The sequence below is a fragment of the Akebia trifoliata genome, chromosome 4, assembly GCF_017979445.1.
Source record: "Akebia trifoliata isolate Shusen 1 chromosome 4, ASM1797944v1, whole genome shotgun sequence".
Classification (NCBI taxonomy): Eukaryota; Viridiplantae; Streptophyta; class Magnoliopsida; order Ranunculales; family Lardizabalaceae; genus Akebia; species Akebia trifoliata.
The window spans coordinates 16,736,126-16,763,508 of NC_141378.1; the positions used below are offsets into that span (position 1 = coordinate 16,736,126).

Genomic DNA, 27,383 nt, shown 5'->3' on the forward strand with positions numbered 1-27,383 from the left:
ACACACTTTAACAAACGTTTTTTGTCCTACATGGGTTAGAAGTTTTGGAATGGGCTGATATTTGGTGAGGATGATCTCTATGATTAGAAGATCATCCTCCCCAAAAATCAGCCCATTCCGAAATGTTTAGCCCCATGTTTACACGTTGAAAAATCGTGGACCGTCCATTTTTTGTAAATCAATTTTGATGGGGTTAGAAGTTTTGGAATGAGCTGATTTTTGGTGAGGATGATCTCCTCACCATAGAGATCATCCTCACCAAAAATCAGCTCATTCCGAAACTTCTAACCCATGTAAGACAAAACGCATTTGTTAAAGTGTGTGGTAAAACTTAGGGTGCCGAACGGGACCCTATATATATATATATATGGATCAAGATCCGTATACACATAAAGCTATAACATGTTTTGTCTTATATGGGTAAAAAGGTTCGGAATAGGCTGATTTTTTGTGAGGATGATCTCTATGGTGAAGAGATCATCCTTGCCAAAAATCAGCCCATTTTGAAAATTTTAACCCCATGTTTACAAGTTGAAATTTTAACCTTTCATTTTTTGTAAATCACTTTTAATGGAGTTAGAAGTTTTGGAATGGGCTGATTTTTACAAAGATGATTCCCTCACCATAGAGATCATCCTCATAAAACATTAGCCCATTCCAAACCTTTTTGCCCAATATAAGACAAAAACGTTGTAATTTTATGAGTAACTTTATACAGGGAGTGAGAGAGAGAGACTGTGTGAGTGTTTGTGGGTAGGTAGGTGGTGAGGGGAAAGAGATCAGAGTGGTAGTTAAAAAAAATTAACCATAATATTGATCAAAAAGCAACTCTGGCAATTAACGAATGTATATAATATTGCTCAATTAAATAATTAATTCGGGAAATTCAAACAAATTAAAATTGATAGATTTAAATTCAAGATCCATAGTCCACTTTACATGTAAAATTAGTGTTGGGTCAGATCCTATCCTATGAACAAAAGAACAGATTCTAGCCTTCCTATGCCTTCACCTAGTCAGATTTACTCATATTCAACCTCTAAACACAATTCCTTGTTAGTATAAGTAAGATCATTCATTATCGATCACAATTGAATCGTTGTTGGCTTGTATTCTTCTCCGTTTGTAGATGTACTCGTATGCATCTTTACTTCCATTGCAACTCTTTATCATGTTCATTTCCCCGATACTCTTTTTACCTCTGTTGCGCTTGTAAATCAAGCCACAAAACCTACGTTCGGAATTAGCCACCTGCATGTCCTGGAGCGGAGAAAAGTAAAATCAAATCAACATGTACATTATGCTAATCTGGGGTTTCAATCTACATGGAGCATCATTTCAATACATATAAAGAAAAATACCTGAGAAATTTCAGAAACCATCTCTTCTGGTTTATCGGTTATTCCTGACCAAAGTAAAATAGAGCAAGAGGGTGTTATGACCACAAAAGATGAGATCTTAACTTTCGACACCATTATCACTGATGTGCTTTGGGTTATTGGTTAGGTTCATGTCAAATGCTATCAATAGAGAAACACGTCTCGGGTATGTGTCTCGGAAGTCGCAACATTGGGGATAAAAAAGATGGGTTACCACAACAAAACAAAAAAACAATAAAGTGGACCACGTTGGACGTCAACAGAAGGGGTGGCCCAGGGAAAGGGTCATATTGGCCTCAAGTAAAAATACAAGGGTGCCAAGAGTGAAAGTCAGAATAGAGTGAGCCACCGCAGATGTCAGCAATAGATTCTGGTGGGGTGTTATGATCCCAAGAGATACAGGCTTAACTTTCCACATCATCATCATCAAGGTGATATTGGTGTCTTTGTTGGATGGGAAATGCTTTCCTCAACCCGTGGATTGACACTCTCCATCAACATGACTGTTGGGATGTAGGGATTCCCAAGAAAAATGTATCCCTAGGAAAAATATATTAATTCCTAAAAAATTGGAACTAATTCTTTGAGGAAATTTGTGTTTTTCCTCAAATCCTAACGGTCATGTTGGTAGAGATCCTCAACCGTGGGTTGTGGCTAGAAAAGTCCTTGTTGGATTTATATTGAGTGGGAGAGAGATCGATATCAGCCCCATCAATAGCATTAAAGATTGCTAGTAGTTAAGTTCACACATACCCCTTGATTTCGCTCTTGTTGATTTTGCAAGAAATTTATGGAACATAATAGTGCCTTGAAAGCCCAAAAAGGGATACCCCAGGAGTTGTAATCTTTCCTGAAGTGGCATCTCTGAGAACTCAAAAGACATCTTCCATGTTTCCTTTAGCATAGGAATGGCCGGCAACACAAATCTTTCTATACCCATTTGAGATAGCATCTGAATTTGAGTAAGAAATATAATTAGATTAGATTGGCCTCAAATAGTGTAATATTGAACACATTACATGACTGAAGAATGAATGAATAAAGAAAACTTACCTTCTCTAACTCATTCACAAGAAGTCGGCACATACCCTGTCGGCGGTATTTGAAACAGGTAGCAACTAGAGGCATCTCCACGACCCTTTGTCCAAGAATCCTGAGAATTGAATATAAAATCGTACGAAGGATGATCACAAATATAAAAGAAAATTCATATAGAAATTAGTAATGAGGAAGTGATAGAGTGAATCTGACATAGTTACCTCACTGCCGCCACAGATATATATTCATCTCCCTTTCGTAAAACCACGGTATAGAATCCATGGAAATCCAACCGTTTCAATTTGGACCTGCAGAAGATGGAAGAAAGAGTTCAGCGAAAGCTGAGGAAACTTTTATACATATTATTTACATGTAGTACTATGGATCCAAAGTATAGTTCTTTCAATTATAATCAAGATCTGCAAACTAAGAACATGAAGGGTATACTTGTGAACGACTAGTGATAAGCACAACTCTGGAAATTTTACATTTGGCATTTCTGGCAACATATATTTAATGACATTCACTTTGAAAAAAAGAAAATCAATTCCATGTTTCAATTTGGCTAGATATTGAATAAATAAACATTTCCTGTTTCCAGCAGAAGTAGAAAGTAATCTTTTCTTTCAAGTGATTCTAAATCATTTGCTTCATTTGATTTATAAGTTACAACATGGTGATGTTTGGGGAACACATCACCTACAGTATCTCATGTGTTCATGTTTGATTGTTTTATTATTGATGGTTTCTCACCAACATAAGATATTGAGTTTCGATTTCAATCAACCTGGAAATTGAAATATTTCAAGCACCGTGGAAATTAATACAATTTCATGAAAATGGGGAAATTTTAAGGAAATTTTCATTGAAATTTAAGGAAATGATACAAACATGAAAACACACACATAAAGTCAAAAAACTACCATAAACAGCCATAAGCGTGGAAATAAATTTCAGTGGTGTTATGCTACATGTAGGCATAGGTATCTAAGAACCTGGAAGCCAAAAATAAATAAATAACTATTCTCTAAATGGACATGAGAATAATAATGTCATATTAACTATATGCACCATAATATAAAAATACTTGATTAAATGAACAAAGGATTAAGTACTACATTCACAATTATAGTTTATTTAATTTTTTAATGAATAAAATTTTAATCTATCCAACAAATTAGACAAAGAACAATTCTATGTCTGCTTATATGAACATTCTAACACAATTTGAGTACATCACAATAATGTAATATATAGATAATTAACCAATCATAACTCATTCTACTAATGATGAATTTTAAGGTAATTGACAGATCCTTCCTGCAAGCGATATAAGAACTTTTGAAACTTGCAGTATTGCTGATTGTTTATCCCAACGTAAAAAAGGTAACTGAGGATCCTTCCTAAATTAAATCACCATATCCATTTTCAAGCCCAAATGAGAAGGAACCATCATCCAAGCTTTTGCCACATAACAAAACAACTCATGGCTTCTGAAACTCTTTTTTTTTCTTTTACACAAATCAAGATTATACCATCCTAGAAACTCAATACATAGTGCACTAATATATTCGATTATGTCAAAGGACCACTAAAATAGGCACCTGAATTATGATATTGTTCTTAGTATCAAATAAAAAGTCACGACTATGTTCAACATATAAAAAAATGCAACTAACAAATCAATATGATGATTATAAAAAGAAATGAGATATTAAACCAATTAAAAAAAATATTTCTGTTAATAAATACCAGACGCAGATATGGACCAAAAAAATCATGTTTTTTCTAAATAAAAACTGCTACATATCACCATGTTAAGAAAGACAGATAGGGACATGCTTACATAATGCAAAAAAAGTCAATTTCATTACAAGATAAAATCGACAATAAAAATATTATTTTTATTTATTTATTTATTTATTTTTGGTTTCTTGGTGTAAGATTTTAGAGAAGTTTGAGGGTGTCTACTTTGAAGATTTTCCTTTCAGATGGAATGTAATTTGTAATTCAGAAGTTAACTTTGGAACATCAATTGTCACCACGGCCATCTTTATTTATAATACATTTATATCTTTCAAAGAAAAAACAACAGAAAATGAATATATAAATAATGCCAAAAACGAAGAGTCTTACATTCTATTGAAAAGAACATCTAAAACAAGATCTCTTTTCGTATGAGGCTCAATGACAGGTTCGAAACACTCGTGCATGATTTTGAGGGCATGAGATAACTCATTATATCTGTCAGGCTTTGTCATATCGTGAAGTTGACAATAATTCCTCCGCGATCTCATGATAGTCCAAGATAAGCCCTCAACACATGTTGGATTTGATTTCCCAAGAAGTTGGTGAAGCCGTTGAAATATCTGGAGAGCATTATCTATTTTGTCAACAACACTATTGAAACGAAACCTAGGCTTAAAACAAGTACATAGTATTGCTCCCATAAGACCAAAAAAAACATCGAGTTGAATCCAAAGAGAGAATTGGAAGTTAGCTATAGAAAATGTCTCTAACAACGCACAAATACAGTGTTTTAAATGATTAATTAAAGTATTCAGCACAGATACAACACCCATTTTGAATTAAATTAGTAATATAAAATGCTAGAATTATATCCAACAAATTTATGGTATGAGCAATCAAACATGGTGTACATAGCTCTTAGAATGTTAGGAAGAACAAGATAGTGGTAACAATAGTTAGTTTAGTTTGGTATAATTATTTTATTTTAGTCTATGTCTATTTTAGTCTTTTCATGTTTATTTTCTTTTTCTCTCTTTTCCTATTTATTTATGTAAGTATATAAACAATACACAAGGAGAAATAATCAATCTGATTTTTTCAAGAATTTCTTCTCTTCTCCTTCTCTCTATCTTTTCTAAAACCCTAGATCAATTTCTACATAGTATCAGAGCATTGGTGACGACCAAGAAAATCGAAGAGAGCCCCAAATACTCCCTAGGTGCAGCCGAGCCACAACAGTCATCACAGGTGCTGCCACAAGTCCCCACAGCCACCTAGGGGCTGCCGCAAGTTCTTAGAGTTACCTTTGGTGTTGTCTCCAGTTTCCTAAGGTTGCCTCCAGCCATCTAGGCCCCTTCTTTCATCTGGAATGCGACAATAGGTCCTCTATTAGGTTCTAAGTACTTTGGTAGTGTTTCCGAGTAATTTTTACTATGATCTGGACTCTCCGAAGTCATGTCAGAAGTAACTTCATGACAGTCTACCAATAACAGGTTTAGATCCTCGCAAGTTAGAGATGCAAATCCAAACCTCCAGATCACCACAGTCAAACTCGATGGCACGAATTACCTGGAGTAGGCTCTGTTTGTGAAACTAGCCATCCATGGAAGACGGAAGGCATGCTATTTGAATGGGAAGGAGAAACAACCTAATATCTCAGATCCTAAGCACGACCAATGAGAAGCTAAGAATGCCTTGGTTATGTCATGGTTGTTGTACTCAACGCAATCCCATATTAGTTGAGGATATCTCTTCTTGAAGACCGCACACAAATTTGGGATTCGATGACTCAAACTTACTCTCAAGCTCAAAATAGTGCGAGAATCTTTCAATTTGAACAAAATATATCACGCCTCAAACAAAGGGAGAAGACATTGTCAAGCTACTTTTCTGGATTGCACAACATGTGGGAAGAGCTTAATTACTACTTACCCTTCAATTGGGAAAGCTCTAAAAATTGTGCTTAGTTCAACAACGTGTTGAGACCCGTCGTACCTTCCAGTTCCTCGCCGATCTGAATCTCAAGTTTGAGATGGTTAAAGTTTAGATTTTGAACAGGGATCTCCTACCTCCTTTGAACATCTTGTACTCTAATGTTTAAAGTGAGGAGAGTCAATGTGTGGCTATGGGACATCTGGATATTTCTATGAGTGATAGATCAGTCATGGCAACTAGTAGACGGGGAGACGAACAAGCTTCAAGAGTGAAGAAGTTTGATAAACTCACTCGGACACCCAATAGCAGAAAGAGGCCGAAGTGTGATCACTATGGCAAATTTGAACATATTTGAGCGAAGTGTTGGGACTTGATAGGTTGTCCTGAGTCATTTCAGCCTAAGGGCTGATCTTCTTCTGCTCATCATGCTTCTAATGCTGGCATGCAAGATGATACTCCAAGTTCTAAGACACCCTCTCCAACAGTACATGCATCATTCTCTACGGAGGATATTACTCGCTTGAGGGCTTTTTTGATGGTTCCACTACCACCTCTTCCTTTACTCACACAAATACTCTTACTATTGCTCATCATGTTTCCTCATCTCACCCCAACTCCTAGATTCTTGATTCAAGAGCTTCAAATAACATGACAAGTATGTTGTCTTTCTTTCAATCATATAACCCATATTCAGGCAAGAATAAGGTCCACATAGCAGATGGTTCCTTATCATCCATAGCCGGTAAAGGAATCATCACAGTCTCTCACAGCTTTCCTTTGTCTAATATTTTATATGTTCCTAATCTCGTAACTAATCTTGTATCTATTAATAGTATTACAAAAAATCTGAATTGCAGTGTTATCTTTTTTCTTCTCATTGTGTCTTTCAGGATTTGGCAATGAAGAGGGTGGTTGGCAGTGGTCGTGAAGCAAATGACTTGTACCTTCTCAATGTCTCAACACATTCCATATGCTCCTACTTCTCAGAGTAGTAGTAATAGGGTAGTCAATAAAGCTCGAATAATGCGGTGGCATATTCGTTTGAGTCATGCTTCTTTTCAGTATTTACAGCATCTATTTCCTTCTTTGTTTCAGTTTATGTCGTCAAAATTACAGTGTAAAGTTTGTCAATTGTCCAAACATTGTCGTTCTTCTTATGCAACAAGTTTAAATAAAATGAGTTCTTCATTTTCTCTTGTGCATTCTAATATTTGGAGTCCATCCCCCGTTCCTTCTTTATTGGGTTTCGTTATTTTGTTACATTTGTCGATGACTATAGTAGATGTATGTGGGTGTACTTAATGAAAAAAAAAAAGATGATGTCTATTCCATATTCCAAGATTTTTATGCTATGGTTCTAATGCAATTAGCAGTAAATATCAAAATCCTTCATTCAAATAAGGGAGGACAGTATACCTATGGAGGGTTAAAAAAAATTGTGCTACTCAAGGTATAGAACAACAAACTTCTTATGCTTCTACACCCCAACAAAATGGTATTGCCGAAAGGAAAAATCGTCATTTGTTGGAGTTAAGAAGAGCTTTGTTGATTGGGATGAGTGTTGATACATATTTCTGGTCTCAAGCAGTTCTTACTGCATGTTACATTATCAATTGTACTCCCTCCAACATCTTGAACTTCCAACCTCCTCTATTATCCCATCTTGATATTGCCCTACGCATCCTTTGATACTTGAAAGGGTGTCCGGGGAAAGACTTACTATTTCACTCCCATGGTCACATGCGTGTTGAAGCATGGATCGATGCTGATTGGGCAGGCTCTATTACTAATCATCGTTTGACTTATAGGTATTGTACGATGGTGAGTAGAAATTTAGCAACTTGGCACAGTAAGAAATAGTCAGTAGTCACCCGCCCCAGTGTTGAAACTGAGTTCAGAGCCATGGCTCTTAGCATATGTGAGTTACTTTGTTTGCGGCTATTATTACATAAACTTGGTTGTTAACCTTCTATTCCCTTTCAGTTGTACTGCGATAACAAGGCAACCATTAACATCGCTTCTAATCCAGTTCAACATGATCGCACCAAGCACATTGAGGTCGACCATCATTACATCCAGGAGAAAGTCACTTCTGGTGACATCTACACCATCTTCGTTCCTACCACACAACAGTTAGCGGACGTCCTAACTAAAGCCTTGAGTCACGAAAATTTTGATAGTCTTATGGGCAAGCTCGGCATGTGTGATATCTTTGCCCCAACTTGAGGGGGAGTGTTAACAGTAGTTAATTTAGTTTAGTTTAATTATTTATTTCAGTCTATGTCTATTTTAGTCTTTTCATGTTTATGTATTTTTCTGTCTTTTACTATTTATTTGTGTAAGTATATAAACAATACACAAGGAGTAATAATCAATTTGATTTTTTCCAGAATTTCTTCTCTACTCTTGCTCTCTATCTTCTCTAAAACCCTAGATCAGTTGCTACAGATAGCACATATAAAAGCAATGGTATTTCGATATTAATAAGACAAACTACACATTTCAGATGAATTATATATATAACCATTATCTTAAAAGAGAAACAATGCAAGAGGGTTGGAAATCTCCACAGCAACATTTTTGCTAAAAGTCACCGCAACACTTCTTTATTCATCAAACAGCCACATCCAATGGAAAGAAAAATTATGTTGCTTAAATAAGTGGTTGTTTGATCTGAGCTTTGAGTTAGTGATGCTTTAAAGCTTTCATCATTAGATTGTGCAGCCCTTACTAGTCAAACATGGGATATGGGTGCAACTAATGAAACTTCCCAAACTTAATTTGAAACTGTTAAAATCTTCGATTAGTTCATACTTAATTTGTTCAATCTCAACAGTAGTTCAACCTTGTAGTCTCTGTCCACACTAAGGGAGTGTAACTACATACTCGACAACATGATATTTAGGAGTTTCATTAAAACCATCAAACGTTTGAGAAAAGAAAATTTCTACCAACCACTTATTATTTGAAGATTTGAAAACCCCAATAAGATTTTCTTGGATCTATCCATAAAGTTGGGCCAACTCTAATCAATGAACAAACTAGCAAGATTTAAGTCTGCTTGGTATGGTCGTACTGAAATGGATTGTGCACAATGTCGATTGTTGCCACCTTGTTATCAGCAACCAAACTCATAGGTCCTGTGATCTCAAATCCCAAATGAGATAACAAGGATTTAAGCTACAGTAACTCACAATGAGTAGGGTAAAAAGTGACTACTATTCAAAAAATTTAGTAACACAACTACTGGATAATAAATTTGTAGTGAGATTTGGGACATGGAAAACAGAGGAAAGAGATAATAGGGGGCGACAAGGGAGATCTCATTTTCGAACAATGGAAGAGAGAGAGAGTTGCAAGTGCAACTTTAATATTTTATCAACCTGAATAAATTGGTATAGTTTGAAAAAGAGGACGTACCCGTCATGTGGTTGGTAGCAGCAGAATTGATAATCCATGACGAAGAAGTAGGAGAGTGAAAGGCAAATGTATTGTAATGACCCTGATAGATCATCACAAATCCTGATGAATTAATATGGTATTATTCACACTGTAAATACTTAAATTTTTATAAAAATGATTTTGAGGAAATCCGCCATCGCCAGTAGTCCCAGAATAACCAGAAAAAATTATAGCTTAGACTATAAGCACACTTGAATTGGAGCTAAAATGGAAATGTTAAAAATCCTCGAAATACATGTTATAGTGTTGGAAAAGATATTTTCTCAAAAAATTATTTCCGAAAAACTCTATCTATCAAGCCGAGTACATAGATCTTGAAAAATTATCAATGGTCGACTATCTAAACACCAAAATCAGAAGTCTGAAGATCAAAAACTGAAAGTTTGCAAGTAATGTGGGTTATGTTTGATTCGAAAACTGAGTCAACTCAGCCAAAACAGCTGAGTTAAATAACTCATAACTTAGTTAAATGAGCCAACTTGTCGAAAAAGTTGAGTTAAATGACTCATAACTTAGTATGTCTACTTTATGTGAATGAATAATCCATTAAATTCAAGTTAGCTATAATCTACTAACATCAATAGTTGATGTTCATATGCATAACCTAAAAGAAAAATTATGAGTTTATAACAATTTTTTCTTTTAAGAAAATTTCAGCAACTTTTCTCTTGATTTAACAGCCAGCAAGAAATTTGAAAATACGGTTGTGTTCTACATTTTTTTGGGGGATACCACATCTATCATACATACAGGCTCATATGGATCATGAAATCCAAGTCCTCCCATATAAGTCTTAAGAGAAGCAACGAAACTCGAGAGGAGCTTCTCTCCCTGGCAATGGTGAGCATGTTGGAAATTATTGTCCGAAATTCCAATTTCAGCAATAAGCAAGAATGAAAAAAGAAAAACAAATATATAAGTTTTGATTTACCTTGTCTTTCTTCTACAGCAGAATCTAATTCTCCTTGAATAGATGATACCTGGAAAAAAACGAAGAGAGAGACAGAGAGAATAGTTCAAAGGCTGCAACTATTTGTTGATCGAGGCTCGAGCTATGCTCGTTTTCCCGAAGATGTTTATCGCTTCACCTATCATAGAGATAACAGTGAATGGTTCTCCGCAATCAACCCCCAAGATCCAACGATCAGACCTTCTATTTCAATATTCTAATAGAAGACCCTTTCGAACTCGTTATAATTCACACTCCAAAAGGAAAAATTGCAAAACCAAAGAGAGGAGGGGGGAAAGATTGTTCAGCGAAAATATGATGTTCTCTCTACCTAGGGTTTAGATAACTTATAAAGAAGAGAATTAATTATTTCTTTAAAGAGAGATTAGAAATGTGAGAGACACGTTGATAAAACGCCTCCACCAATGGATTAAAAATGACCCTAAAACAAGGAGCTAATTGACAATATTATTATGGGATTGATTAGTTGCACATCACTTAGCATTGATTGCACTCCAGTATTAAAAAATACTTAATTTTTAAATTTCCATCGTATCCCTACTTGTTACACCCCAAAAAGAATTTAGCACCAATATTGAAGATAAAGAACTCATCATTGGCACAAGTTCTTGCAAAATTTATACCAGACTTATCATTAACTGGAGCTCCTGCATATTTTTACTTTACTTGTAAATCATGAAGATTTGAAAGTTGAATCTAGAGTTTATGAAGCTTTGTTGCTAGGCTTCCTCCCTAATTTTCAAAAGAATACAAAGAGCCTTACAGCTTTTTGTTTTTAAAGTGCAATCATAACAATGGAGTGTGGGCAATTTTTCTATGGAGTGCAACAGGTACTAGGTGATGTGCAAACCGCATCGCTACACCCTTCATTATTAAGCATCATCATCTTGAACTACCCATGAACCCTAACCCATCGTATAAAGTCTCAAGCTCAAGGCACACCTTCGTCAATTGAAAAACCAAAAGTTTTAGACCAAGATGATAAGAAACAAACCTAGACAATATTATCAAGGGAAATTGAAAAATGTTGAGGCAAACTGATACAAATCCCCAATGTCTTGTTTTAGACATCCTTGAAACCAAGAAGACTTGGCCAAGAGATTCCAAGACAAAACAAAACTTTGAATCATGCCCTTGTTAGAACCCAATAATCATGTGGCCCAATTGACCTACATGTTTTTAGTATTTAATTTGCACAAGAATTCTATATATTAAAGATGTCAATAATAAATGATAAATCCCAATGTAATTAGAATTAGAAATATACTCTTTAAGTTTTAGTAGGAAACCTTAATGGATAGGAATCTTACCAAAAGACGATATTTAGGCCCTCTATTTCCATCTATTTAAGTGGACCAACACCCCCATAATAGAAAGACCCACACGCATACCTTATAGAGTTCTGAATCGTAGTGATCTCCATCAATCACTAAAACTCTAACCGATCCAACATAGAGAGGAGAGAGAAGGTGAGTCTGGAAATTGAAGAACACAACTGGGAATTATAGACTAATGGTTATATGAATAAGATTTTGTATGTTTATAAATCTAACATGGGCATCAGAGCTCAGGTTCTTGAATCTTTATATCTTGGATTAAAGTCTCCATGCATATGATTGTTGCCATATTCGCTAGATTCCTCTTGAAATCCTGTAGAAACCTTATGGTTATTAAATTTATAGTTATAGATTTCAGATTTTCAGTTTTTGATATCATACTCAGATTTCAATTTTTCATTTTGATATTATAGTCATAGATTTCAGATTTTTGGTGGTTTCTGAAATCATACTCAAATATTTCGATTTCGTTTTGATATTATAGTCATAGATTTCAGATTTTCGATTTTTGATATCATACTCATAGATTACAGACTTTTGATTTTTTGATATCACACTCATAGATTTCAGATTTTTTATTTTTGATACCATACTCATAGATTTCAAATTTTCGTTGTGATACCATACTCATAGATTTCAAATTTTCGTTGTGATATCATACCCACAAAGTACAATTTTCGATTTGGTATTGTACTTATAGATTTCAGAATATCGTTTTGGGTATTATACTCATGGATTTCAAATTTTGGTTTTGAGTTTTATACTCATAGATTTCGATATCATTTTGGATCTATGTACTTTTAGATTTTCGATTTTGCTTGGGTTTTTCCAAACCCATGTACTTCCAGATTTTTCCATTTTTGCTTGGGTTTTCCAAACCAATGAACTTTTAGATTTTTCGGTTTTGCTTAGGTTTTCCAAACCCATTAAAGTTCCAAATTTCAGTTTTAATTTGGATATTAGAAATTCATATTTGGAATTATCAATAACTTTATTTGAATCATTACATAGCAAGATTATCAATTATTGTTAATTTCTTTATTGTCATTATTGTAATGTTTCTTGCTCATTAAGTTTCCATAATTGAAACTTCACACTATAAAAAAAATTTGTGTAATATTATTGTTAAAACATTTTGGAAAGTAACCTAAAGGTTGAGTAAATATTATTGGTCAATTTAGATATACATAAATTCTATTAATTTTATAGCCGCCTAAGTAGTCTAAATTAGTAAAATTTATAAAATATATAATTGCATTAATTTTGGTCATCGGGGTGACATTAAGGAACAATAATATTTACAATTGCAAACTCAAGTAAATAAATGGGATTAGCCCAAAGGGGAATTTCATTTAACTAATTGAAATCTAGGTAAGGTAATATAATCTATATGGATTTAACAGAATTAAGATTGGATACCCAAAGATAACAAAATTGATTGAATAGATTATGTAAATCCAATTCACTTTGGGTGTTTAGGAACATAACCTAACCCTTATTTCTGCGAAACTTGCGGACCTCACTGAGGACAGTATGGTAGAGCAAGAGAATTTCCTTCACTAGGGAAAGGTCGAATAGGTTTAGTTTGATGTTTATGAGGATGACGATCAGTAACAACATCAAGACATCCCTACCTCCGATTGACAGTGCACAGGAGTATCTGAAAAGTGTGGAAGAAAAGTTCAAATCCATTGATAAATCGCTTGCGGGCACTTTAATGGCTGAGTTGACGACTATGAAATACAATGGAGCGTGAAGAATTCAAAATCATATTCTTAATATGACTGACAAGACTGTGAAACTTAGACATTAGGAATGAGCATAGATGATTCCTTCCTAGTACAATTTATTCTCAACTCTCTCTCAGCTCGGTTCGATTCCTACAAGATTCACTACAACACCAATAAAGATAAGTGGAATGTGAACGAACTGACTAGTATGTGTATTTAGAAGGAGACGAGATTGAGATAGGAGGGGAAACAGTTTGTTTTTATGATGACTCAATGAGTGAAAAAGAAGTGAGGAAAGTCAAAGAAATGGAAGAAGAACTCCTCAGAGAAAAGTAAAGGGCCTGAGAATGCGAACCAGGCTGAAGGGAAAAACAGCAATAGTATCAAGCACTACTTTTGTAACAAAGCCGGACACAAAGGACTACACAAAACGCAGAAATTGGTTCGAAAAGAAAATATGTTTCTTTCTTTTGTATGTTATGAATCAAATCTACTTGAAATTCCTTCTACCTAGTAGATTGATTCAAAAGCCACAACTCATATAACAAATTCGATACAAGGATTCCTTTCAAGCAGAAAGCCGATGCAAAGTGAAAAATCCATCTTCATGGGAAACCGTCTTAGAGTACAAGTGCTAGTTGTAGGAACTTATCCTTGGTATTGGAGACCGGTCATTAGATGGATCTGAAGGGCACTTTTTATGTTCCTATTATACTTAGGAATTTGACTTTTTTTCTAGATTAAAATAATTTAGGTTATTCCATTTCTTTCAAATGTGAACAATTAAAAAAAAATTACATTCAGTTTTAGTTGGATCTAGGATATTATTTTATGGTTTATATCAAATTAATTTGAATTATGATTATACCCAATCTTTAATTACCTTGCATTTGAATAACGATTTGAAATGTAACTTGATAAATGAAAATTTCTCCATCTTGTGGCAAAAACGGATGGGACACATCTCTAAAACTAGGATAGAGAGATTGAAGAAGAACAAAGTTCTGAATAATATGGACTTCACAAATTTCTCAGTATGCGTGAATTGCATTAAAAGAAAGCAAACCAAACATACCAAAAAATGAGCCACAAAAAGTAAAGAACATCTTGAGATCATACCACTGACATTTGTGGACCGTTTCTCACTGTATGTCTAAGTGAAAAAAGATATTTCATCACCTTTATAAATGACCTCTCTAGGTACGATTATGTCTATTTGATACATGAGAAATCTCAGCTGTGGATATCCTCTAGATATTTATAACTACGGTAGAAAGACAGATGGGAAAGTTAAAATAGTTAAGTCAAATAGAGGAGATGAATATTATAGTAGATTTAATGAATCAAATCAGAATCTTGATCCATTTGCTAAACTCTTAGAAAAGATAGGTATTAATGCACAGTACATAATGTCTGGCATGCCTCAGCAAAATGGTGTGACTGAAAGGCGTAATCATACACTTATAGATATGGTTAGAAGTATGTTAAGTTACTCAACAATTCCAGAATTCTTGTGGGGAGAAGCATTAAAGACCGTTATATATATTTTAAACAGAACTCCTAGTAAGACAATTCTCAAAACTCTTTTCGAGTTATGGACTGGTAGGAAACCTAGTTTAAGACATTTACATGTTTAGGGTTGTCCAGCAAAAGAAAGGATCTACAATCCATAGGAAAGAAAATTGGATACCCAAACCATTTCTGGATATTTCATTAGTTATCCAAAAAAGTTTAAAGGGTACAAATTTTATTACCCTAACCATAGTACGAGAATAGTTGAAATCGGAAATGTTAGATTCTTAGAAAATGGTGAGATCAGTGGGAGTGTAAAACCACGTAAAACAGCTCTTGAGGAAATAAGAGTGGATATCCTACCACCTCTTAATCTTCAAGAAACTGTTGATTCTCAGGATGATTAACAAACTTGGGAGAATAGACAACAATTGAAACAAGTTGGTTTACCATTCCATCAGGAGTCAACCATTATGATTAAAAATTCACCACCAGTAGTTTTGATAAAATCTCTTTGAAAAATAAGATCTGTCATTTCAGATATTACGTGGTGTATCTACAAAAATCTGATTATGATATTGGGATAAATAATATCCGGTTATGTTTTCACAAGCAATGGAAAGTAATATGATTCTTCTAAATAGATGGATATCATAAAAGAAGAGTTCAAATCTATGGACCAGAATTGTGTTTAGGATCTCGTTCACTTGCTTTCTAAAAGTAAGAAAATCGATTGCAAATAGGTCTTCAAGACCAAAGGCAATGTCGAACGATTTAAAGTCAGACTTGTGACCAAAGGTTTTACTTAAAAGGAAAGTGTCAATTACACTGAGACTCTCTCCAATTTCAAATAAAGACTCATTCAAAATCATTATGACATTGGTGGCTCATTATGATTTGGAATTACACCAAATGGGGGTGAAAACGACTTTCTTAAATTAGAGTTTGGATGAAGAAATCTACATGGAACAACCTGAAGGATTCATAAAAAAGGAAAAAAAAAAATTAACCTGCAGACTTAAGAAATCCATTTATGGACTTAAACAAACTTCAAAGCAATGGTATGTAAAGTTCAATGATACCATTACATCCTTTCGATTTAAGGAAAACATTGTTGACCAGTGCATATATCTTAAAGTCAGTGGGAGCAAGTTTATTATGTTGGTCCTGTACATGGATGATATTCTGTTAGCTAGTAATGATCTTAGTTTGCTGCATAAAATCACAAATTATCTTACTAAGAATTTTAAAATGGTTGATATGGGTGAGGCAACATATGTCAGGCATAAAAATCCTCAAGAATCGATTTCAAGGATTATTAATGTTGTCTCAAAAAAGATATATCAATCGAGTTTTAAAAGGATATAACATGCAGTCTTATTCTATTGGTGACACGCCTATCAAGAAAAGAGATAAGTTCAACTTGATACAATATCCACAGAATGATTTGGAAAGAGAGTAAATGAAAGATAGTTCATACGCCTCAGGTGTTAAGAGTTTGATATACACTTAAACCTATACCAGACCGGATATTAATTTTGCAATTGGGATGTTAGATAGATATCAGAGTAACCTAGGAAATGACCATTGGAAAGCTGCAAAGAAGGTTATAGATGTCTACAAGGGATGAAAGACTATATGTTTACTTATAGGAGATCTAATCATTTAAAGTGATCGGGTATTCAGATTCAGATTTTGTTAGATGCTCTGATAGTAGAAAGTCTACATTAGGTTTTGTATTTCTACTAGCAGGTAGAGTCATCTCGTAGAGGAGATTGAAGTAGAGTATTACTTCTTCATCCATTATGGAAGCTAAATTCGTGTCATGCTTTGAGGCCACGAGTCACACTTTGTGGTTGCGGAATTTTATCTCAGGACTTGTGATTGTCGACTCTATCATTAAAGATATATTGCGATAATACCACAACCATAATCACCAAAGTCGTCAACTTTTTCAAAAAATCATGTTTAAATCGCAATTTTAAAAGCTGGTGTTTAAATCGCGACTTTTTCAAAAAATCGCGTTTTAATCCCGACTTTTTCAAAAAGTCATGATTTAAATACAAAAAAAAATGTGATTTTTTCTTTTTGTTGAGCAAGCTATTTTAAAAGGATTTTTTCAAAGACCATTTATTCTTAAGTTTAAAATAGGATTTGATGATATAAATGATAACATCACTTAGTACAAATAAATAAATATATATATATTATTTTAACACTTTCAATTTTTTCCCCATCTTTTACCCCTTTTTTTCGACTTTTTTCCTTGTCAACTTATTCCCAAACTCCGACTTGATGACTATGATCGCAGTTGTATTCTTCTCTAAGAATGGAAAGTAGTCGAACGGTGCAAAACACATGCAGGTCAAGTACTTGGTGGTTAGAAAGAGTCCAGAAACAGTTAATGTCAATTGAGAATATCAGTAGCACTCAAATGATAACTGATCCATTGACAAAGGGGTTAGCACCAAAAGCTTACAAATAACATGTTATTAAAATGGGTTTTTTAGTCAAATCTCTTATGTATTTGGAATAGGTTGTTTTGAAGTGGTTATGAAATTGGCATTAACATTAGTACTAGATTAAATTTTGTTTCTGTTTATTTCTTGTTTCCATTTATGTTATGATCATATTCTGTTTTGGATTTAGTAATACATGAAATGTCTTGACAAGACAAATAACAGGAGCACCATTAAAGACCATATTAGAAAGGGTATTAATGTTGTGGTACATGGAAGAAAGTATGGCATAGATGACATACAACCTCCATGACTCACATTAGTAGTATCTAATCAAAATATGGTAGTATAGTATCTAATTAAATATTGGAATTATTGACAAGATTTCAAAATTCGTAATCACATATTAAAATGTTTTATTTATAGAATCCTAAATTGAGTCTTTTTCAAAAGAAAATTCACTTTAACACAATCTATTTCATGGGCCAAGTGGGAGAATGTTATAACCCAATAATCGTGTGACCCAATTGATCTACATGTTTTTAGTATTTAATTTGCATAAGGATTTTATATATTAAAGATGTCAATAATAAATGATAAATCCCAAAGTAATTAGAATTAGAAATATATTCTTTAGGTTTTAGTAGGAAACTTTGATGGATAGGAATCTTACTAAAAGAGGATATCTATTCCATCCATTTAAGTGGATCGGCACCCCATAATAGAAGAGTGACGCACACGCATACCTTATAGGGTTCTAAATCGTAGTGATCTCCATCAATCCCTAGAACTCTAGCCAATCCAACATAGAGAAGAGAGAGAAGGTGAGTCAGGAAATTGAAGAACACGATTAGGAATTATAAACTAATGGTTACATGATTAAGATTTTGTATGTTACAAATCCCACAACCGTAACCCACCCACCAATACTCATACAAAGATAACCCACTCCAAGTCATATTGGGCATCCAAATTTAATCACTTCATGAAAGATCGAGTGTTGCAAGATGCACAACTAATATATCACTCATGTAGACCATTTTGCCAACATTTTCAGATCACCTTTTTTGGTGCCCCTATATAGTTATTTTAGCTATTCTACTAATAGATTAAAGTGTTATTTTTGTCACCTAGGGAAGCTCTGTAGCTGCAGTTAGTTTTTTCGGAGTATTGTACTTGTTATCCAAATGAAGAAAGCCAACAATATTTTGAGGCACTAGTAATAAAAAGTTTCCAGCTCAGCAAGGATTGTCAAGCATACTGCATACTCATTGGTAATTTAACACAAGTCAAGTAACTTGGCTATGGTTGATAACAAAACTAAAAACATTATCTACCAATAAAATGTGTTTAAGGTGTTTCTCTAACCAAAAATGCAACTGATAAAAATTTCAAAATGCAGATTGGGAGATTGGTGATGATCATTTATAGTACAGAAGCATATCAATTAAAATGTCCAAACTCCAGACATACCAACAGATAAGGCATCACCCTTAGACTAGGAAAGTCAAAAGAGCTTAAGAACATAATGGAAATCATTCCTACGTGAAAAAACTCATCATACCAAAGTTGAAAAAACTAAATGTCATGGCAAGATAAAAAAATATTGAGACAAATTTTTTTCGTACTTTAATGTTGAAAAAGGTTAAAAGTGCAAGTCATTCAAGGCGGTTTGAATTTAGGACGTGGGAACAACACTCCACACATCTTACCACTTAGCTAAGTTGGAACTTCAAAAGTCAAATCTTATGTTATTGCAAGTGAGTTCATATCTACTTTCATTATCTCAATTCACATACTTTTGGGCCTTTCTTTTTCTCTTTTAGAGCCTTGAACTTGTATATTCCTTCTAACTAGCATCGTAACCAACCTTCCTAGAACATGCCCAATCCATCTTAATAGATTTGCATTAGGTTATGGCCCAATCCATCAAATGCGTTCATTTATTATAATATTGTCTTTCCTAGTCTTTCCACTCATCCATCTCAACATCCTCATCTCTGCTACGCTTAATCATTAAACCATCAATTTTAACAAGATTTTCCTCTTCATGGATGTCAATTCTAAATTTACACTCCACATATTCGATCTTGATTCTACTTATTCTAAAGCCCTTACGCTCCACTACCTCTTTCCATAATTCTAATTGTGTATGCTTTCTTTAGTCTTATCATCTAATACTACATCATTAGCAAACAACATACACTAAGGTACATGCTCTTGAATATGAGCAGTTAATTTCTCCATAACTAGAACAAACAAGGACTCAAGCCAATATCCAATATAAACAACGCGTAATTGGGAACACATTTGTCTCATCTCCATTTTCTCTCACATTGGTCACCTCCCTCTCATAAATGTCTAATTATGTTAATATATCCATTTGGAACTTCTTTTCCAATACGTAGCAAATAAACTCTCTACGTACTTTTTCATGTGCTTTCTCAAGCACAATAAAAATCATATAGATATTCTTCCATTGTTCTCTATACTTCTCTATCATTTGTCTTTGTAGATAGATTGCCTCGATGGTTGATCTACCTTGCATAAAACCAAATTGGATCTCTAATACATTCATTTCTCGTCTTCACCTTTGGTCAATCACTCTTTCTTATGGTTTCATAGTGCACCTCAAAAGTTTAATACATCAATAATTGATAATAGTTTTGTACGTCTCACTTATATTTACTTATAAGCATTCAACATCGTTTTAGTCTTTAAAATACCATTAAATAGCTTAGTTAGGTTGGACAATCCTAAACTTCCCATGTACTTCCAAACTTCTATTGAAAAAATATTTGGTCATAATCTATACTTGTTTTTATCTTTGTTAGTGTTGATTTCATTTCTAAAACCCTAATTTTACATTAGTATGTGCGCTCTTGGATCTCTCATGTATCTCTTGCTAGCCCTAAGACTCATTGGTGGTCCTCACTTAATAATTTAGAAAATGATCTCTTATCCATTCCCCAATATCTTCATCTCTTACCAAGAATCTTTCATCTTTGCTTTTTAATGCAACTAACATTATCTAAGTATTTTGATTAGGATTTTCTATTTTACACCAACTTGCAAACATCTTTCTCACCTTCTCTAGTACCAAATTTGTTGTATAGATCATTAATGCGGAACACAATCAAGTCAACAGTCAAAGGTTCCGACGAAAATTTTGTAATTATTTAGGTTTTCACTTAATTATCATCAAGATTATTTTAGAGTAGTTGTTTTTTTAGTTTTGAGTTGTTTTAGGACTTTAGTTTTATGTTTTGGGGGCTTATTTTCATGTTTTATTGGCCCATAGTTTTAGTATAATATTTAGGAATAGTTTACTAATTTTAGTTTATCTTTTATTTAAGTTTATTAGAGTTTTAAAATTATAAGAGAAAGTTATGAAAATTAGATATTTTAGTCTTATTAGGACTCTTGGTTGATTTTCCTTATTTATAGATTGTATTAGGACTTATTTATGGAGAATGGATGGAATAAACAAGTAGTTTTTGTTTTCTTTTGAATGTTGGTGCATTCGAGATGGTTGATGCCATGGAAATCATTGTAATGTTCCAAGGTAAATATCATTTTTTTTCTTTTCTTTAATCTTATTCTTATCATTTTTTTTATTTGTAAGAAATCAAGAAACCATTAAGAACCCTTTAATCCTTTCAAAAACCCAACTCATAAAGTTTGTTTTCTTGATTTTTTTCAAAAAATCTTGAATTCTTAAATTTTGGTTCTTGAAACCCCTTTCTTGATTCTTAAATTCCCTTCCTTGATTCTTGAAACCTACAAACCTCAAGCCTCAATCATTTCTCCATTCTCTTAACCTTTAATCATTACCTTATAAACCTTAACCTTTAATCATTTCCTTACCTTACAAACCTTTAACCATTTTTATTGGAATTGTGGTCATACTTTAGCCCAAAATCCAAAATTAATTATCTTATCCTAACCCAAATCGTAAACCCTAGCCCAAATCCTTAACTCAATCCCCAACCAGATTCCCTAAACCCCCTACTTTTTCTAAATCATATTCCATTTTCTTATCTCCCCTCGTCGTCCTGCATCAATCATCATATTCCTTGGGCTTGGCTTCATTATCGCTTTCTTTACTTTTTTTGCATTTTTATATTTTTATAATTTTTCTTTATTTCAATTATATACTGAGACCTATAATGAATCATTTTTTCTTTATTGACCTTCTGAACATCATCACTCTACCACCAAGTTTCCTCATATGTGTGACTATTTCCAACAAACTCCTGAAGGAACTCTTTCGCTATTCTCTTAATGCCTTTAGCTACTTCATCCCATTCATTGTAATATCTAAGTTTTTATTTGCAAACAAACATAATTACTCAAAATACATTAATTAAGTCCAATACGAAAGCTCAATATAAAATAGTAAAAGATACCTCAACACACTTTTCACTGCAAAACTTATTTGGTGAACAACTTTCTGGCAAAAGCATTCCCCGTTTAGCCAAACAGTCCACGTGATCTACAAAATGAAAATAAAACATGAATCTTCTAAATCAAAATGACAGCATGAAAATAGAATTTTTAGGGACAAACCATACATTGGCGCGAGCACTGATAACAAATAGAAGTGAATGGTCTGAAATCACTGTTGGAATCCCTTAAGCCGCATATGCCACAACGACAAGAGGGACAAAACCATTTCCCTTCAGGAATATCCTAAAATTGTTCAAACAATAAGCAGAGGTTACAAGAAAATAAACTCTCTCATTTTGAGAACATTTATAGGCATTCTTCATCTTATTTAAACTAGAGAACTAATAAGCAACCACATATACTTCCATAAACTACAAATTCGAGATTCATGTCTGAACGACGTCAACTTCAACTTAAATAAAGGAAAGAAAGAAAGAAAATCCCTTCCAAGATGATACCAAAAGAAAAAAAGTTTCATCATTCCATTTAAAGGAAATTTCTAGGTGCACTTCACATGATTTGACCTAGAAAAGGAGTTAGCAACCACATATATTTTCATAACCAACAGATCTAGAACCGCATCAGCACTAAAGAAAAAACTTTTAACGATAGATGATAAAATAAAAATAAATAAAAGAAGGTACATCTAAGACATGTTCTTAACAGTGTAAATTTCTAAAATATTGCTATGTTGAACATGATTGACTGGTTTACTTAGCAATTTTTTTACCTAATTATAAAGAGAAGATTATTATTGCATTAGCAACATCCCTCCTTCATATATGATTAAGAAAATAAGCAAAGGCAACAACAATATATTATTATATTATGGTATTGAAGTAGAAAGTGGAATAGAGTTGTCAGAACAACTCCAAGGAACCAAGATATATTTAACCACTATTTTCATTCCTTAGGTCAACTCCCTTCAATTACTTCTGACAACGCCAAACCATAAAATAAATAAAATAAAAAAGTACTAATTCCTTACAATATTTATTGGAAATTAATTATCACATTCATCGTCATCATCTACACCGTATCCCAAATATTGGGGTTAGCAACAATATTCTATTTCTCCATTAACCCTACGTATCGTAATATCTACTAGGATAACTCCATTACCATATTTGCAGAAAATATAAATGATGCCATTATGTACTGATTTTCAAACAATGGGTGGAAAAGGAAATTGCTCTGAAGACTTCACCCATTTGTTAACAATTGAAACAATAATCGGAAAATTTGGCAAGTCAGACTTGCCACTACCAAAGTCAGAAATGTAAGATAATTCGACTAGGCATAAGAATGACCTAATTCGACTAAGTAGCCAAGCACTTGCTTAATGGGATAACGAGTCAGAGTTTTGAAGTAGTCTTGGCATTTTTTCTTGAAAGGAACAGAAGGACCACATTTATTTATTTGTTTTTAAATTCCATATCCATGTTCCTTACTATTTTAATGAGAGAAGGCGGAGTAGAAGTGGTTCCACACCAAAATTTGAGTGGCCCTTCTTTTTTATATTTACCTTTAATATAATCAAGGGTCAATATTTTAAATTACAAATAAGCCCTTTTGATACATGTTTGTTTGCACATGTTACCTTCTAGTTTGCATTAATTAAACTGGTGCTTGCACATGATATGTAAGCTTACAATTGTCTTTATTACTAATCTATGAGATTGTTCTAGAAATTGCAAATAGATAGTCCAGCTTTATAATGTGTTGTGTCATTTAATGTAATGAAAGGACATTTTTCTAATTTAAAAATAATAATAATAATAATTAACGTGGACTTGCACCAACAATACTCATCCTTCTCTCACTATAATAGTAAAGATATTCAAATAAAATCCATTGCTTGCCTAAGTCTAGATTTTATGTTATAACAGGTATATACTTTGACACAGGAACAAGAAAAATGCACCTTAAGATCAATGCAACCCAAATGATATGACAATGGGCAGTAATCACAAAGAATGAGCTGTCCTCCAAATTGGCAAACAATGCATATGGTGTCACTTTGTCGGCAACCGTTGTATTTCCTCCGCCGCTTACAAGGACGGGACACCATATCTTTTAGGTTGAAGTTTTTGTTAAAATTGGCAAAGGGTATCGACCGACGATGGTGGGTAAGAAATTTATCATCTTGTTTTAACCGAACATTAGATGCATTTTCCTCTCCTTTGGACTGTGACTTCACACCTGCAATGCCCAGCTTCAATTTCCTCAAAGACCTTTTTACCAAAATTAAATGATTGTTGTGTCCGGTAAGAGAATGTGAAGCATTTCTATTCCGCAGCCCAGTTTGATTTGGTGCCACCAAAGACTGTTTTTCAGTAACTGATTGGTTATTTTTCTCCCGTAGAATGCCAGACGTCATTTCTTTTTTCCCTCTTGAGCTATCAACCAGAAACCCATTGTCCTTAGCTTGGTTACTTGCAATGGGCTTTGATTTCTTCATCTGCATTTTTCTCTTAACTGAATGTTTCTTTTCTTTGGGTGGAACACCAGATTCTTTTTCTTTACCTTGTCCTGAGCAATCAATAGAGCCAACCAACTCACCTTTCATTTCAATGTCTTCAGATGACTTATAAACCAAAAACTCATTATCCTTGCCTTTGTGATTTCTTTGGGGTTTGGACTTCTCTAATTTTATTTTTCCCTTGACTGATTGATCGATTTTCCTGAGTTGAGGGAGAGATAACTTTCCATTACTCCGAACCAAGCAACCAAGTGGGGAGTCGTCACAGTTGCCTTCCCCAGCAAACAAGGCTTGTGAACAAGTACTAACTTCAGTTTTCTGTGACTCCTTCGAATTCCTTCTGCTCTTAACAGAATCACTGCTTTCCTTATGAGCAACAACAAAAGATGTCCCCTTTTTCCCTCTTAAACTGTAAAAATGACACCCATCAACTTCAGGTTTACACAATGCCACAGATTTTAACTGCTTCTTTTGCTTTGGAAGAACACGAGATGCTTTCTTTTTGCTCTGAAGAGATCTACCAAGATGGAAGCCATTAGATTTGACTGTTTGAATGATCTGACCATGCAAACCAACATCAATCGGCCGAGAATTATTTGATTTCTTCCCTTTAATTCTCGAGACACCAGAGGGAAGACAAAGAACTTGCTTACTTGATTCAACTGCAATCTCAAAAATAACCTCTGTAAGGTACCTACTCCACAAATTCCGAACACCACATGTCCACTCTGAAATCATTTTCACAAAGCCAACATTAACCCGTAAATTAAACCACAATTTCTTGACAAGTATAGACAAAGGCCCATTTTGTTCAAGTTCTTGGGTCAGCTCCATCAAAATCCAGGTGCCCCGATCTCTCCAACCACCCAAATACTCATCCCACTCCCGGCTAACACGCAAATCTCTCACATTGAACTCTCGTTCATCACCCTCGTCGGGGAAAAACACCAAGCGCTTATCAGAGTATCCATTGTGGTCAAACAACACACCTTCCCACCATGCATCCTCATAAAAAGCATCAACACATAGGCCATAAGTCAACAGAGGTTTGCAATGATAGGCCAGGGGAGTGAGGGGAGGAGGTCGAATACGTTCACGGTGGATTGCAGGGACACGACGACGTCGTCGACACAGGCCTTCGACCGCCTTTGATACCACTATGGACTCAACAAGCTTTGACTCACCCGTTTCATTTAGAAGTTCGTTGTACTCAATCGACCGACATAAGTCTGAGGTGGCAACAACTACTCCAGGGTGCCACGAACCTCGGAGACCTTCTTCAAATTGCCTCACCTACACACACAAAAAAAAAAAAACCACCACAAGCACTAGTTCAACTCAATATCAGCTTTGCATAGTTGTTTCATCAGATTTATACAAAAAAGTGGACTTTTGAGAAATACCCATAAGAAAAGATCATTCAAAATAGGGGGAAATGAATTTTTGAGAAATACCCACCAAAAAAAATACAAATTTTCAAAAAGCACGAGAATCAAAAAATTTATAAAACTTATAGAAAAATAAACAGAAAAGTTTTAAATAAACTGAATCATGAAGAAAGGCTTTTTTTTTCCTGGAGAGAGAAGGGGGAGAGATTGATTTCTAATAAATTCATGAAAAATGTTAAAAACGGTGACAGACACAGAGACATTCAAGGAGAGAGAGAGAAAAAAATTAAACAGGCGAGTAAAATTTTCCACTGTCAAGAACCCACCAGCAACACAAAAACCTCTCTTTACCTCTCTACTCACCGACTTCAATAGATTTATGGAAATAAACAAAAATACATAAAAATCAAAACTTGTTCCAATAAATATATTTAAACAAAACTGAACAAAATAAATGGTAAAATGCACATAAATATAAGAAATTAGGGTTTATTTTATATGTTTTACATACCTCCACCTTCTCACCAAGTAGAAGCTTCCTTTGGTTCATTTTTGAAAAAAGGGAGAGAAGGAAGGGTTTGATTTCCTGCGCGAAGCTTACAAAAAAAAATATACTTATAGAGTAGGGTATAATTATAATACAACCATCAACATCATTGTTATGATAGGAGCAATCTATGACACGAAAGATCAACATTATCCTCAATTTAAGATTATTAATTGGATAGAACATTAGAAATTCTTGCTGTCTAAATGTTTCCGCCTGTCGATCAATTTTATTTAGGGTTCGTGGGTATTCTTGATTGACGGCCAAGATTCGAAATACGGGCTACCTGGGGAAACGGTTTTCTTATCTGGAAAATAGAGAAGAAAATGAATGAGGATGAATTGGTTGTTTAGGTTATCAGGTTTCTTTGGTGCATGTGGCATGTTATTATTGGTTGTTGAATATGGGAATAATTTTTTTTTTTTCTTTTGAGGGAGAGATGTATTGCGATCAGTATGGTTTAGAATCTGGAGTGAGGAGGAATTATTAATATAAAAGAGGGGTGTTTAAGTGTTTTGACATATCCATCCCTCTGTTTTGGAGAATATTTGAGATACCCCACATGTTTTCAAACTGATGATGATATGCCCCTTGAACTCAGTCTGCTGTGATAGACTAATAGTGGACAATGATCAGAATAGAATCATCTTCAACCTTTAGCCAAAAACCATTATTTTTTATTTTTTTTCTCAAAATCAGCCATTTTCAAGCCTTGATTTTCATAGTCAAAACAAGACATATCTTACATTAAGATTTTATCTACTTCAACCTTTGAACCTCAAGGGAAGATAAGATTTGAGGGGAAGTAGAAATGACGGAATTTTAATTAGAAAAAATTAAGATTTTCTACAAAGATGAAGTTGAAAACAAAGGATTGGAGACATGAAATAATAGATTGATGAACGGAATTTACCGTAGAGGTTAAAAAGCCTATAGATGAAAATAA

The 27,383-nt window shown here is 34.0% G+C and overlaps 1 protein-coding gene across 2 annotated transcripts; it reads right to left on the reverse strand.

The window, feature by feature from the left end:
- Positions 1-885: 885 nt before the first annotated feature.
- LOC147404194 (uncharacterized) lies at positions 886-26,594 on the reverse strand. Of its 2 annotated transcripts, XM_086440051.1 has the most exons (10): positions 26,402-26,558; positions 23,945-25,795; positions 22,146-22,263; positions 21,981-22,066; positions 4,554-4,786; positions 2,639-2,725; positions 2,433-2,532; positions 2,133-2,331; positions 1,362-1,405; positions 886-1,260 (listed from the first exon to the last, which is right to left on the reverse strand). In XM_086440051.1, the coding sequence occupies exons 1-10, from the start codon at positions 26,438-26,440 to the stop codon at positions 1,072-1,074; spliced, it is 2,946 nt and encodes a 981-aa protein (XP_086296177.1). In that variant the 5' UTR covers positions 26,441-26,558; the 3' UTR covers positions 886-1,071. The 2 variants fall into 2 exon arrangements, with proteins under 2 accessions (XP_086296177.1, XP_086296178.1); XM_086440052.1 differs by lacking the exons at positions 886-1,260; positions 1,362-1,405; positions 2,133-2,331; positions 2,433-2,532; positions 2,639-2,725 and adding exons at positions 9,522-9,603; positions 10,314-10,543 and having other exon boundaries at positions 4,645-4,786; positions 26,402-26,594.
- Positions 26,595-27,383: the final 789 nt, after the last annotated feature.